The sequence below is a fragment of the Paroedura picta genome, chromosome 4 (assembly GCF_049243985.1).
Source record: "Paroedura picta isolate Pp20150507F chromosome 4, Ppicta_v3.0, whole genome shotgun sequence".
Lineage (NCBI taxonomy): Eukaryota > Metazoa > Chordata > Lepidosauria > Squamata > Gekkonidae > Paroedura > Paroedura picta.
Window position 1 is genome coordinate 53,421,956 of NC_135372.1, and position 14,478 is coordinate 53,436,433.

Consider the following 14,478-nt stretch of genomic DNA (forward strand, 5'->3'; position numbering starts at 1 on the left):
CATGAAAAATACTGTCAATATCATGAATGTAAACATTTTGGTTTGGTTAAAGTGGCTCTGGAACAAAACCCTGAATTGAGCCAGAAATGGGCTGAACTGAACCAGACAGTTTGGATCCCGCTTTCTCCCCACGTGTCTTGCAGGGAGAAGTGAAACTAACTGATGAAATGTCTAGCAACCATTGCAGCCTAATAGTGGGGTGGGTTCACCCATCAGCTGGTAAGCTACAATGGCTGTGAGCCATTTCACTGGTCCATTTGCCATGTGGAGGGGGGGAGTGAAATGGACTGGTTTAATAGCTTGTAGCAGATTTAATTTAACAGCTGATGGGTGAACACACTCTGCTGTTATGTTTTAAATGGCTTGGGGCTATTTCAATGGATGATTTTGCTTCCCCCATCTTACATGCAGAGGGGAACAAAGCTGACCATTTTATGACTTGCAGCCATTTAAACCTAATAACTGCCGGGCAAATCTGCCTGGATGTTAAGTTGAAATGTTTGGCAATACATCTTTCTACTCTGACCAATGAGATGGCTAACAGCCATTTAAACCTAATATCTGAGTCTGCCCATGGGCTATCAGGTTTAAATGGCCTTAACAGCAAACCAAGGCAGGCAAAAGTCTGGTAAGTGTTCAGGGACTCTTCACTAGTTCAAGTTCATATCAAATTTTGGCTCATGAACCAATTTGTGCCCATCCCTGACTGCCAGCAATGAGAGACATTTGCAATGAAATTGTCACACAAATATTTGGTTCTTATAGCTGCTGTAAGTCCCCAAATCCACTCTTAGCAGTCTTGAGGAAGGAAGGCTGCAAACTCTGTCCTCCTAAACTAACAAAACTTGTGAGTACAGGGAGCAACACAAAGTAATATTGTAGCAAGAAGGGTCTGGTTATTATATAGTTTCTGCAAGAAAACTACTTAAAACCTAAAGCAGGGGTAGCTAACCTGTGGTCCTCCAGATGTCCATGGACTACAATTCCAACATTTGCTGGCAGGGCCTCATGGGAATTTTAGTCCATGAACATCTGGAGGACCACAGGTTGACTACCCCTGACCTAAAGGATGCCCACAATGAGACTCCATGAGTGTGCTGGTTCCTGACTCTGGCTGGATCTGATTACAGCAGAAGCTGGCCGATCTTCTCAGAGCTGAGCCAGTTGTACCAAAGCATGGTTGGCAGAGCTGGGTCAAAAAGCTTGAGTTCACAACAAGCAGGCAGGGGTAGTCCAGTCTGGGGTCAAGAACTCCAGGAAGGCTTTGCAAGGTAGGAAACAGGCCAGATGAGTGGCAGCAATATGGCAAGCAGCTCGCGCCCTTGCTTCCATGCCAGCTTGCCCTCCCAACAACTCTTTAAGTAGTCATCTCTCCTGATTCTAGTCCTCATCCTCAGAGGACTCACCTCCTTCCAGAAGTTGGTGCCAGGCTAAAAGCCCTTTGCTGTGCCTTTAGACTGCAGCTAGCTCTGAAGACACTGCCTGTGATGACTCACAGTTGTCTTAGGGGAGCTGTCGGCCTGATCAGTTACAGCTGGTCTCAGACAGAGTATCCAACTAGGCTGAAGGGCTACTGTAGGCACTCCTATCTCAGGGTCCAGAGCAGCCTTCTCTTCAGCTGGGCTGGGAGAATGGGGCAGGGTGCTAGGCTGTGATATTTCTGCTGGTGTTTCCAGCTTCTTCTGTTGGGGTTCCACCTGCACCACACTCTCACTGCTCAGTCCTCTGTCTAACAAACAGAAAAGAGGTTATGTATAGCAATTTAAGAACAATTATGCATTGTGTAAAAAGGGATAGAAATAAACATCCAGATTCTCCTCTACATCAAATTCTTAACACAGTTTCCACATCTCCTCCTAATCTAAATCCAGTGGATTTGGGATTGTTGTTTTTTTTTTTTTACAAGATGTTTTGAGTGAGATATACAATGCTTGTTAAAGTTTGTTCATTGTTTGTCCCGATGCCTCAAAATACTGCATGGAAGACACATGAAAATGGGTAGGACAGCAGTAATTTACTAATCTTTCCCTTCCACTGAATACAGTTTTATTAAAGACTAGTAATCAAGCCTGCTGTAAGCTAAATACAGCGGGCGCTAGACCTGGGAGCCCCCTTTGTCGGGGGCCCCCGACGGCCTGACGCGGCGAGACGCATCAGGCCGCCATCAAGGGAGCAACTGCGAGCCGCGCTCCGTGCAGCTCGCAGTTGCTTCCTTGTCAGCTTGGTGGAGATTGGCCCAGCCGATGGTCTGTCCGGAGGAAGGGGCCAATCAGGCCCCTTCCTCATCACAGACAAAGCCCTCCCACCAAGGGCTTAATGAATTATTTAGTCCGCGGCGCCCGTGGCGTGTTAAGGATCATCCCTTAGGGTGCCAGTGTTCAGGCAGTGGTGAAGACCTGTGCCCCTTTTCCTTATTTATAGAAAGCAGAAATACAAGAGGGACAGTATTTCCTACTGTGGTATTGCTGTACGTGGACCTAGAATAGTTGCATTTGTTCCTGTATTGGCATAAGAAATACTATAAGGGAGTACCAGTGATATAGCATTGCCTGCCAATTAAGTTATCACATTTTGTCCCCCACCTCAGTCTTCGGAAGTAAGGTCAAAGGGCCTGAAGATGGCCTTTTCAGTAGGGGCTAGAAACAAGGTTTCTAGCAGGCAAGGAGGGAGGGTGGGAGCTGGAGGGGGAGGGCCAATCAGGGTGGACCTGGATGGATAGGGCCCCGGACAATCTCCTCCCTGGAGGCTGTTTCCCAAATATAAGGGAGCAAAATAGTATTAAGGATACTTTGTTAAGGAGGTAGCTTGCAGATATTTTAAATAAATCAATGATAAATAAATAATGGTTATGCCATACAGGCCTGTTTGCAGTGGATTACCTGACTTGAATGCTACTCCATAAAATAAAAATAAAAATAAAAACCCTTCTCTGTGTGTAGGAAACAAGATGTTAGAAGAGCAGAACAGTCTAGTCTAATTATCACTCCTCTTGTTTTCTGTATGACTGTCTACATTTAGAAGAAGAAGAAGAGTTGGTTCTTATATGCCGCTTTTCTCTACCCGAAGGAGGCTCAAAGCGGCTTAGAGTTGCCTTCCTGTTCCTCTCCCCACAACAGACACCCTGTGAGGTGGTTGAGGCTGAGAGAGCCCTGATATCACTGCCCATTCAGAACAGCTTTATCAGTGCCATGGCGAGCCCAAGCTCACGCAGCTGGCTGCATGTGGGGGAGTGCAGAATCAAACCCGGCATGGCAGATTAGAAGTCAAAACTCCTAACCACTATACCAAACGTGTATTTAGTCATGTTATCTCACTTCCAATCTCAAGCGGGATATTCTAGAAACACTTTGACCTTGCAATGAGTAGTTTCTCTAAAACAAAGGCTGTCTGGTGGCCTGGGGGTCCAGTCTTTTCCCTATAATCCTGCCTTAGTGGATTTGATCACAAGCTATTCCCAACATTGTCATAAAATCAGGGAACTGTCCGCTTCCATTGACCTGGGGGTGGCATTCTTGCATGGCTACTGCTCCTTGGAAAGGGGGTAAAGCTTGGCTGCCTACTCCTGTCCCAAACAACCTCCTTTATCCCCCTCCTCACTGCTTCTTGACCACAGCAGGGAGGTGTGGCCAGCTGAAATCCCTTCCAGCCTGGTTCTGGGGCCTCCAAGCTTGAAAAATATTTCAGAGGCTCCTCCACAATCAAAAGGTTGGAAAAGTCTAGAGAGCTTCTTGGATACATTTATGCTACTGAAGTGTCTGGAACTGCTGACACTTTTAGATCTATCTTAGTGGGGGCAGTTTTCACAATCCCTTATGTTGAAAGATACTCTCTGGCTGGTAGAACTCTGGAAAGAAAGAATCTCTATTTAGGAAAGGAGACAAAAACCAGCATATTGGCAGCATATTAACAAAGAACAATAAATCTGTACATGAAGAGTGCTTTTAAGGAACATGAAAGTCCTTCCCAAAATAATACTGCCACCCCTCTATGGGGGAATGATTCATTTATCTCTCCTTGTAATGTACAATGCAATCTTAAACAGAGTAACATTCTTCTAAGTCCATGGAGAATAGTGTATCTCTGTTTAGGAGTGTACTGCAAGCCCATTCAGTGAACTGGTCCTTCCATGTAGGAGATTGACATGTTGCTATCATGATTTGTGCAGTTGTGACATATTGAAAAGTTCATGATTATTTGTATAACAATGTCCATCCTCATATCCCATCACACTTTGAAGGCCCCCAGTTCATACAACTGAATCCTTGCAAGACCACCAAGAGCCCTATAGATGGAAAATAATCCTAAAGATGAGATTTATGGGTCACTTCTTAATTAAATACTTTTTCTAACCAAGCTTGTTAATAAGGCTTTTATAGCAGTTATATTAATGTGTTACAAGATGAATTCTATGAAGTACAAGTTGTGGCCCATGAAGAGAAAAAAATGTATTTTTAATACGATTCAATTAATATCAGACAAGGATGTATTTGTGTATGCAAGAATAATATAATTCATTCGTTATTTATTGTGGTCTGTTTTTCACTTTTTAAGCTTTTTCCAATGTTCACATGATTTTCTTTCTTTCATAGGGCATGCTTATTGAAGGACCATCAGGACCTCCAGGACCTCCCGTACGTATATGATTTTAAACTTCATGCTCATTAAAAAAAATAATGTGCAAATCACTAGGTGTGCTTGTTGTTTTCATGGTGACTTGGTAAAATTAATGCAGCTACTTAGTTTAGCTTGTCATTGGTCATGTGACTTGCATGTTTCCCTAGTGGCAACCGATTTGGAAATCTTCACATAGTTACAAATACTTATTTCTTTTTGAGAAATCAGTTTCTGGTTCCCAAATAAAACATTTTATTACTCCTCAATCTCAAATTGGTCTAAAGGTATTGTGGAAAGTTATGCAGCACAATCAATTAATGTTCTCTTTATTTATAGGGTCTTATGGGTCCTCCTGGTACACAAGGTCCCACTGGTCCTGCTGGTGACCCTGGTGATAGGGTAAGTCAATGTGTGGTTAGTAGGAGAGTATGGGAAGACATAATGAGCCAGATTAGATAGTTTATGAAACACCTGTGGTTTATGAAACCAACATCTCAAACATCAGAGGGTCTCTGCTCTGCTGAGGAAAAATGGATTCTGGAAGCAGATTCATATTTGGATCTACCTAGCTCACAATTTTCTATCACATATTTATCTTACCCATCCTACAAGGAGCTCAGATTGACTTTTCTATTCCTCCATTTGTCTGTCATAACAGGTCAGGTAGGCTAAGCTATGAATGAGAGTGATTGGCCCAAGGTTGCACAGTGAACTTCATTCATGAGTGGATCTTCCAACTCTTAGTATGACACTTTAATTACTCTACCATGAAGACTTTCATATTCGGGTCTCTTATCTGATCTCTTTCTTATCAAAGATGGTACTTAGCAGAAATTTGGCCTGATATGAAAAGGTCTCTCTATCATTATAGCATTAGGTTTCTCCCATGTCCATACACCCAAGGCCTTAACTGGTAAGACCATTGTAGCTTTCAGACTGAAAAATGGGCTTTTGCTGGATGTTACTGTTTTGTGGACTTCATGGGTACTCTGGATGTCCTTATTCAAGTGCAGTGTTCCAGAGCTGGCTGGATATAATGTGAAACATATGATGAAGGATACATTTAGGTTTGAGCTCCATGGATGATGGGACAACTTTCATAATCCCAAAATATTTATAAATCTCTATGTGGAATACTTGGCCATCTTTAGTGCATCCAGAGTTGTTCTAGATGTGACAGTTCAAGAGGGAATCAGGAAACAGTTGTCTCTGAGCTTCTGTTTCATATCTGAGGGGAAACTTTCAATTTCCTTCAGTGGAAAGAGTCTAAGTGGAGCACTTGATGCATACATTGGGATGAATTATTTTAGCTGCTGGATATTTGCAAGGAACAGGAAGCAAAATTCAGTTGCATTTCCTCTTTTGTCTGGGCATTATTTCTGAAATGTCTATGTCTGCAGCTAAAAGGCATTATAGCATGATTAGGGCATACAGATGAAAGCCATTCTTTGTTGTTTGTTCATAGCATCTGTTAAGCAGACATAGCATGCCCTTGAATACAGAAGGGACTGTGACCCATTAGTATAGCATCTGTGTTACGTGCAGAAGGTCTCAGGTGCACACCCAAGCAGCTCCAACTAAAGGACCCGCTGGTATGTGATCTGTTTTCCTGAGATTCAGAGAAGACAGTGTTGACTTAGATGGACCAATGATCTGACACTGTAAAAGGAAGCTTTGTGTGTTAATATGAAGTTATGGATAGAGTGACAGCCAGCGTCCTCTACAAGGTGATATGACTTATCCTCAAGTTGCATTTTCCTAGTGTACTGTATATAATTTTAAAAGCTTACATTAATTTAAGATGTAATTAAATAATTCATTTTTTAAAAAATCTGACATCAGAAGACTTAAAAATTAAACCATAGCTCTATTGTAATATTCAACACAGTATTTGGCATACTTAACTCTAGGCATATAGTAGTAACATTCTATGACTACTTTATTACTAGAAATTCAGAATTACACAATTGGACTCTCTTTGGATCTCTATGAAAGTAGATTCTTCTGATATCTGATACAGCAAAAGACAAACTGGAGTGGAACTTTTAGAGGGATGAAATCACATGTGTGATGGTGCTAACTCTGTCTCCATCTACCACCACTCCACATCATACAAAAAAAGTCTTTGTTTGTGTTACACACATATGTATATGATCTATATTTAGGTCAACATTGTTTTGATATCTGAGGGACCTTATATTTATTGTCCCCCTTGGGACCTGGATAGTCCTGTCCCAACTGACAATAAGCTTCCACCTTGCTCCATCCAGTGCCCTACCAGCAGAACTGGCTATGCTGATCAACAGCAAGAAAGGAGGAACAGAAAAGCTGTGGTCCATCGTGACTGCCTTGGAGACAATGGTTACTGGTTACAGGGGGCATACTTAAATGGACACAGGCTGCCAGACATGGGGGATAGACCTAGCTGTATTGCTCTCACATTAATAGCCAAAAACAGACATAGCAAGAAAGCAGGAAGGGCTTTGAACTCCTTCACTCTACACTAAGACTATTTGCAGGAGGGGAATCAGATGACCTTCCACCATATATTCCTTATAAATAGCAGTAAACAACTCTAGAACTTGAAAACATACTTCCAAAACAGTCTTAAATTAATTTGTTTAAAACTGCTGTGATTTACTGCTTCTGTGTCTTGCCACATCTTTTTTTAATGCATTTGTAATTTGGTATAATTAAACAGATCTAATTGTATTCATACTGAGTACATTTTGTACCACAAGTGCTGTAGCATGAGTTCTACTTAGGATTACGAATGACAGTTTAGTGAGCATGGCATACTGTTGGCACTATTTGTGAATGTAAGCCTACACAACTTTATAGCTTAACTGGTCATTTTTGCCGAAATCCTACTGAGACACACTCCCACACAAACACAATATGCATGCAGATGTTATAAGTATTAATGCATGCTAATTCATGATGGGTTTACCTAGTGCCAGATGTGCCAGGAAAAAGAGACTTAGGAAATGGTATTGCTCTCTACTGGCTGGCAGACAGAGATCTGGGCAAGTCTGCTGTTCTCAGTGGTTGTAATTTAATTTTTCTTTATTCATAATAAATAATTAGTGAACTTAGGCCCAGACTACACTGTATGTGAAAATACATTTTATGGTGGCCTGGTGGATTGGCGGGGAAGGTCCATCAGTCAGCGGCGGTAAGTCGGGCATGTCCGCTGGTGAGCGGGCAGGCCGTGGCCGCCTCCACAGCCATGGTAGTGGTGTCAGCAGCAGTGGAAGAGCAGAGCCATCGCGTGGAGGCAGCGGCCCTGCTGGGTAGCGGGCAGGTCCCTCCCTGGGCAAGGGCCCTCGCTGGGCGGAGGGAAAGCAGCAGGGCCGCCGCATCTTCAACACAGTGGCCCTGCTCCTTTCCCGGCAGCGAGGACTCACCATTGGGAGAGCACAGAGGCGAGGACGGCTGACTGGGCGGATGGCCAACTCACCGGACCGCTCAGCCGAGGACGGGCCACTTGGCCCTGGAGTGCCACTTGGAGGGACAAATCAGGAGCTGATTTGCTCCTCCGAGTTTTTATCACGGACAGCACCCGCCCCCTCTCCTCCCCTTTAGCCCTTAGCCTTTTATTTATACCGCTCTGCTGGTTATATACCACCCTCTTGTAAGGCTCAGGACAGTTTATATAAAACATAGGAGAGTACATTATAACCATAATAACAATAATCATAACAGTGACAGTAAGAACCAATATTGATTAACAATAGCATAACAATTAGCAATGCAATAGAACTTTTCAAATAGAACCTGTAAGGGGGAGGGGGCAGTTGAGTTCAGGATGTAGAGGATGTCTGTGATGTCTGGGGGGGGGGGAGCTGAATGGTGTTAGCCTGGTGGATGAACTCCCTTTTACCAGTCCTTCATAATTTTGGGAGTTCAGTTGAGGAAGAGCTACTCCTGTAGAGTTGATTGGAAGCACTAAGGTGGCAAGGGTAAGGGGCAAAATCATTCCCCTTGCTTTAAAAAAATGTTTCTAGCCAGTTTTCTGCTCAGCATCTCCTCTCCCGCACCCCAGGTTTACAGTCCAGGAGTATAAGCATTTAAAGCTCCACAAAGGAGAAGCCATATATCAGAAGAGATTTGGGAGAGGAGACCACAGGGAGGGAAAGACAGTGCTCTCTCTCTTCCCTAGCTCTTCGCTCCTCTTACATCCACAGGAAGATTTTTCTTCTTGTAAGCCTGCTGTCTGGTGACTGTTGCAAAGATTTGTGTATAAAGCATAGTTTTTTTGAAATGATGCTTCAAATTCCCATTTGAGATATTAAGAAACCTTTACATCCGTTCAGATGCTTCATGAAGTCTCTCACTTGGAACAGCTGCAAGGATGGTGTAATCAAAGTATGACACTTTCTGAGATCTTTTTAATTGGAGATGCCAATAACTGCCCTTAAGACATTTTGTCTGAAAATCATGTGCTTTATCCATTGAGCTGTTACATACGTTTTTTTCACATATTATGAAACAGTTTGTGGAGGGGATGTAGTCCACAGATTATATGATACAGAGATCTATATACTTTGCAAGAATGGAGGAAAATAACTTACTAGCACTTGGCAGCTAGGAAGCTAAACTAATGTTTTGGTCCCCCCCCCCCCAGTTCTCATTGTGTAAGTAAATATATCTATGGGTTTTAGAGACTATGGCCTGCAGTAGAATGTACCTTCTGTTAGCAGAAAAAATAGTATATTTAATCTGGATCCAGTACTGAGAAATTAAGTACATATTCAGATGTTCAGGACCTGGGAATATGTACTGTATTTTCTCAGGAACAGGATACAATCTTTAACCATATTGCTTTTTTTTTTTTTTTTTTACAGAAAAGAGCCCATCTTAAAATCTATTTGAATATACAAAAAGGGCTATTGAGAATATGTTTTCTATTACTTGCTAGTTGTCCCAGCAAAAATATGTTGGTCATGTAACTTTCTGTATCTCCTTCAAATCTTCTAGGGTCCACCAGGACGTCCTGGTCTTCCAGGTGCTGATGGTTTAGCAGGACCCCCAGGTACCATGTTAATGTTGCCAGTAAGTGTTTCTTTGCCTTTCCATTCCATTCTTTCTAGAAACTAATGGACATTTGTGAGTTGAATTATTATTAACTTCTGGGATTTTAAAACTGATCACCTAGTCCTAGAATATTAAACAAAGAATAAAAATTATGGAATCATGCCATAGTACACTAATCCAGGCAAGCAGAACTGTGCCTGAAGACTTCACTGCATTTAAACCATAAAAGAAAATTTGTTTTTTTTTTTTAATGAATTATCTCAAAATTCTTGTGGGATGTTTTCAGATTGGACATTTTCTTTGTTGGGAATCTTTTAGGATAGCAAATAGCAATTCCAGTTAGAGGTGTGCACCTCAAAAAAAGTCAGTATTTTTCAGATCCAGATAGCAGGAAGCTGAACATTTTTGATATTCCTGGTTACCCAGTTTCCAAATGCCAATTTGATATTTTGGATTCCAATATTATTCAGCTCCATTACTTCTTTGAAAAAAGGCTGGTGGGGATGTTTTTTAAGCTTAATGGCATCAAAACTGCAATAAAGCTCCTAGCCCTTTTCCTTTAAATAACCCCTGAAATTTGAATCAATGGCCAGCCAAATATGACTATAGGGTTTTGAGCAGGATAATAGGAGCAGGATACCCCCTCCATGACCTGAACCAGTCTGACCTCCTTGGGTTTGTCTAAGTTGTAGTTGGTGTTATCGCTGACCAAAGCCATTGGAGTTCTGTTGATTTAGAACCACTGTTGGATTGTTGCTGATGTGTTATTTTGTAACTGTATTATATGTTCAGACTGTTCCATGTATTACCCCTGCAATGTTGTATGTGAACCGCCCTGAGCCATAGGGGAGGGCGGTATAGAAATCTAATAATAGATTTTTAAAAATCCCTCTTCAGGCTTCTCATATTTAAGATTGTCAGTTACTGGTTAGTATCTTATGGAACAGACAGGTGACACCATATTCTGTCAGGTACATAGGTTTCTGACATAAAAAGAGAGCTTCTGGATTCAGTGGAAAGAGGGCAATGTACTTAATACCAAATGCAATTTAAAGCTCAAGTTTTCAATCAAGTGTATATCTTGAACATGTATTGACATGGTAAAAAGTGATCAGCAAGAAGGAACAAACAACAAAAATGTGAGAGAGACGGGGAAACCATTAAGGGGGGGGGATACACCCAGAAAGTAATTGGGAAGAGACAGTTTCCTTTCTTTTGTTTAGTGGTAAGCCCTGTCTCATGGGAATCTGAAGTGACTGCCTGTTTTCAGTCAGTCAACAATTCTCAAGAGCTTCCAGTAGGTCTGTGCCTTAACTTCAGAGTTATATTATTTTGAGAGAGTGAGCATGTCCAATAGCCTTTCTTAAGAGGGAAAAAAGTCTTTAGGAAAGCAATGTATGTTGAAGAGTATGAAGAATAAAGGGTACTGTCTTTTCTGACACTTTTGTTGATTTTCTTCTGCAATTGAGCTTTCTTAACTAGCCGCAGTGCCTTTCATTCAACTTTCCCTTCAATTCTGTGCATTGCAAAGCAGGAAAAAAAATACTTCTTTTTCCTAAGGAAGCTGGTCTCCTTGTTATCTTGGATAATGAATGGCTATTTTTAGCATCTTCAGGCTTGTTTGTCTTTTTAATCTTTCCATGCAGTTCCGCTTTAGTGGAGGTGGTGAGAAGGGTCCCCCAATCTCTGCTCAAGAGGCTCAAGCACAAGCTATTCTTCAACAAGCCAGGGTAAGAATTAAGTGTGCAGAGAAGAAGGAGAGACCATCAATGGCTGATAGGCATGCTGAATGAAGATATTTCACCATCTGACCATTGATGTTCCACACAGATGTTTCCAACAGAACATTCCAGATTTTCCACACATACATGCACATGCTCTCCATGACTAGTGGTTCAGTGGGTAGCTTTGGATCAAGCAAGTGTAGGTTCAAATCTACCCTTAGCTTCAAGAAGCTCATAGAGATAGAATAGGAAGACCATGGGCATTTCCCCTAAATTCCTCACAGAAGGGACACGATGAAAAAATAAAGAAAGAAAATGCACAAAAAAGGCCTGGAATGCTTCCTCCCTTGCCCCCTGGAATGCCTTCAGATATTTCTAAGATGGTTTTCAGGATATTGGGGTTTGGTTTTCTATAACAGCTATCTTTTTATGTATATTAGTTCTCAGACTCCCATCTCCACCTTTTAGCAAGTTGCTGAATACCACTGGCAGCATGTGGCCTATCAATATTTTTTGTTGTTGTTCGTGACACTTAACTATGAATGATAATTAGCTCTGTAAATCTCATCAATTCTAATAAGTTTTGTCAGCAGTTAAGCATGTGTTTATCTTGAATTCTTATTTCTTTTTCAAATTGCAGATTGCCATGAGAGGGCCACCTGGTCCTATGGGACTCACTGGAAGACCAGGTCCTGTGGTATGTTAAACTAAGAAACAAATAGTCAGTGCCCCAAAGTCAACACTTTGGTGTGTTATCCTGGTTGTAATATCACTCAGTTTCAGCAAGGTGTTTTTTTAGGAATAGTGAAAGCTAGAGTTTATGTAGGGCTGTAATTCAAGCATTGTTTCCTGTAAATAAAGTTCCATTGAGTTCGGTGGAGGAAGTATTTTTAGGATAAAAGCTGTTGCAAGTATACAAAGACTCAGAACTTAGCAAGCGGCCCAGAGTTGTCCCTCTTTCAATGTGTTCATAAACAAGTTGATAACAAATGTACAGGATGGAGCCATAGTGTCCATCTCTCTGGCCTCTGCATAGACTTTATGTAAGGCGATAGTTGCTGCCACATTTGTCAGACCCCCATTGACTTTCTCAATGAACACACTAGGCATTAGCAGCAAAAGCAATTTATTAAAGTATCGATATGAAGCTCATGATTATGCTTGCTGAAACTAATCTGATAGGCAATACACCGATCAATATAACCCAAAAGCCCCACCTCTAGACACACGTGAAAATGCCTCAGTTAGGAAAAGGTGGACTTCCCCCATTTTTAGGGGAAAGCATGAAAACTAGTTCTGAACCCAGGTACACATTACATCATTCTTGCAAGGCTGACCAAAGGTCAGTCTCACTGATAACTTCCAAGCTCTCCTTTCCATGTTTTACCTCTTCCCAAGAGAAAAATGGCAATTAGACTACACAAAAGAACAAGTAATACTCAGCAGAGGCAAATCAACAGACAGTTACAATCAGTTAGACTTTCCCAGGCCTGCTTGCTCTTGACAATTAACAGCCCCCTCCACTTTACAGATGACAGCACAGTGACAGTTGGCACCAACAAGTGACTATTGATCCATTGTTGACACGTGACAAATGACAATACCAAATGGCCACAGCAGGAGGCTGGCAAACAGACAGATCCTGAGGACATTGTTTTGGCTCTCTGCAACCTATGGCAGTTGCTGCACCAATACTGAAGTTCCATTAAGGACTCTGCATTAGCTTTGAGGGCAACCTTTATCTCCCATTACCCCTGAGAAGTTTAAGGAAATGCAACACCAGTTAATGAGGTCTAAAGTAGGTATTTATTTTAGACAGTAGTTGAGCATAAAATTCCTGCCATGTGTTAAATTAGCTATGGGCCTGTGTATGTTCAGAATATATAGGAACCTTTTGACCATGTTATCATTTGTTATATACTGACAGTTAACCGTCTGCAATTTGAGGACCAGGAAAAACATATTTCCCGAAGATCCTTAGACCACCACTACTGGTTGCAGGTGTCAGCCCATTGCCAATACTATTCTATAATTAATCCCTTCATGTTATCTCAAATATAAATGGCTGCCATTCATTCATATAGGGAAGGGAGAGGTAACTTGAATCGATTGAAGAAGTTTGATGAGAAAAAGGCAATATCCCACTGATGTCTTTCATTGTACAATTTTGCTCAGTTTCTCTGTGGTTTGCTTCCTCCTTTAGCCACTGCTTTGGTGTCAGTTTTATTTAAGTAAAGAAGGTTAGCTGTATGGTACAACTAACTGGAGGTAATATATCCAGTGTGAGGAGGACCTGCTGCCACATAACCATATATTACCCCATGATAATACCATTAAATGTCACTGAAGAAAGTATCATTTTATCTTGTTCTGGGCAGGAGAACATTTTTGCCGAAGTTTTGGCGGCCTTGTGAATTATCTCCAAAAAACACAGGATGTATTGCTTAGGAGGTTGAACTCTCTACCAAGCCATCAGTTTCAGCTCAGTCCTATAAAAGAAATACCCAGAGCATGTAGCAAAATTTCCATTGGTATGATGCCAGGGTGGTGGTTGTGGGGAGAAATTGAACCTTTATACTAAAGAGATGTTATTAAAGGTATCCTCTCTTCCCTCCTTTCTCCATCTGTTATACCGATAAGAATTATTTTCTTTTTTCATAATTATTTGTTGATGGGTAAAGATGTGAACGGGTTCAAGAAAAAAAGGAAAGAAGAAAGAAACAGAAATTGGATAACATATGGAAGAATGGCAGAGTTCTATAATGCAGACTTACAAGATGTATATTTGGCATTTGCCAGTTGTTGTTTTTTTTTAACTATCCTCAAGTTATGACAAAAGAAGCATTCCAGCTCTGCAGTTTCTAAATCACCTGAGTAATTTTCTCCTAATGATGGTTTCCTCTTTTTACAAAACTAATACAGTGCTGACAGAGGTAATCAAATGATTCACTTAAATGCTGCTGTTAAGCAGTCACTATCTTTTTAAAAAGCTCTCTGAGTGTATGTACTACGATATAAAATGATAGTCCATACATCCAAGATTACAGGCTTTGCATAAAGCCAGTAGTTTTCCAAGGAACCTCAGCAATTACATTGTTTTTAA

The 14,478-nt window shown here is 41.4% G+C and overlaps 1 protein-coding gene across 4 annotated transcripts in view; it reads left to right on the forward strand.

The window, feature by feature from the left end:
• COL11A1 (collagen type XI alpha 1 chain) overlaps positions 1-14,478 on the forward strand; it is a 272,666-nt gene that overhangs the window by 115,899 nt on the left and 142,289 nt on the right. For all 4 annotated transcript variants that reach the window (XM_077332842.1, XM_077332844.1, XM_077332843.1 and 1 more), the window contains 5 exons: positions 4,590-4,631; positions 4,951-5,013; positions 9,595-9,669; positions 11,298-11,381; positions 12,016-12,072. In XM_077332842.1, the coding sequence (XP_077188957.1) occupies positions 4,590-4,631; positions 4,951-5,013; positions 9,595-9,669; positions 11,298-11,381; positions 12,016-12,072 (321 nt within the window). The remainder of the gene's footprint in view (positions 1-4,589; positions 4,632-4,950; positions 5,014-9,594; positions 9,670-11,297; positions 11,382-12,015; positions 12,073-14,478) is intronic.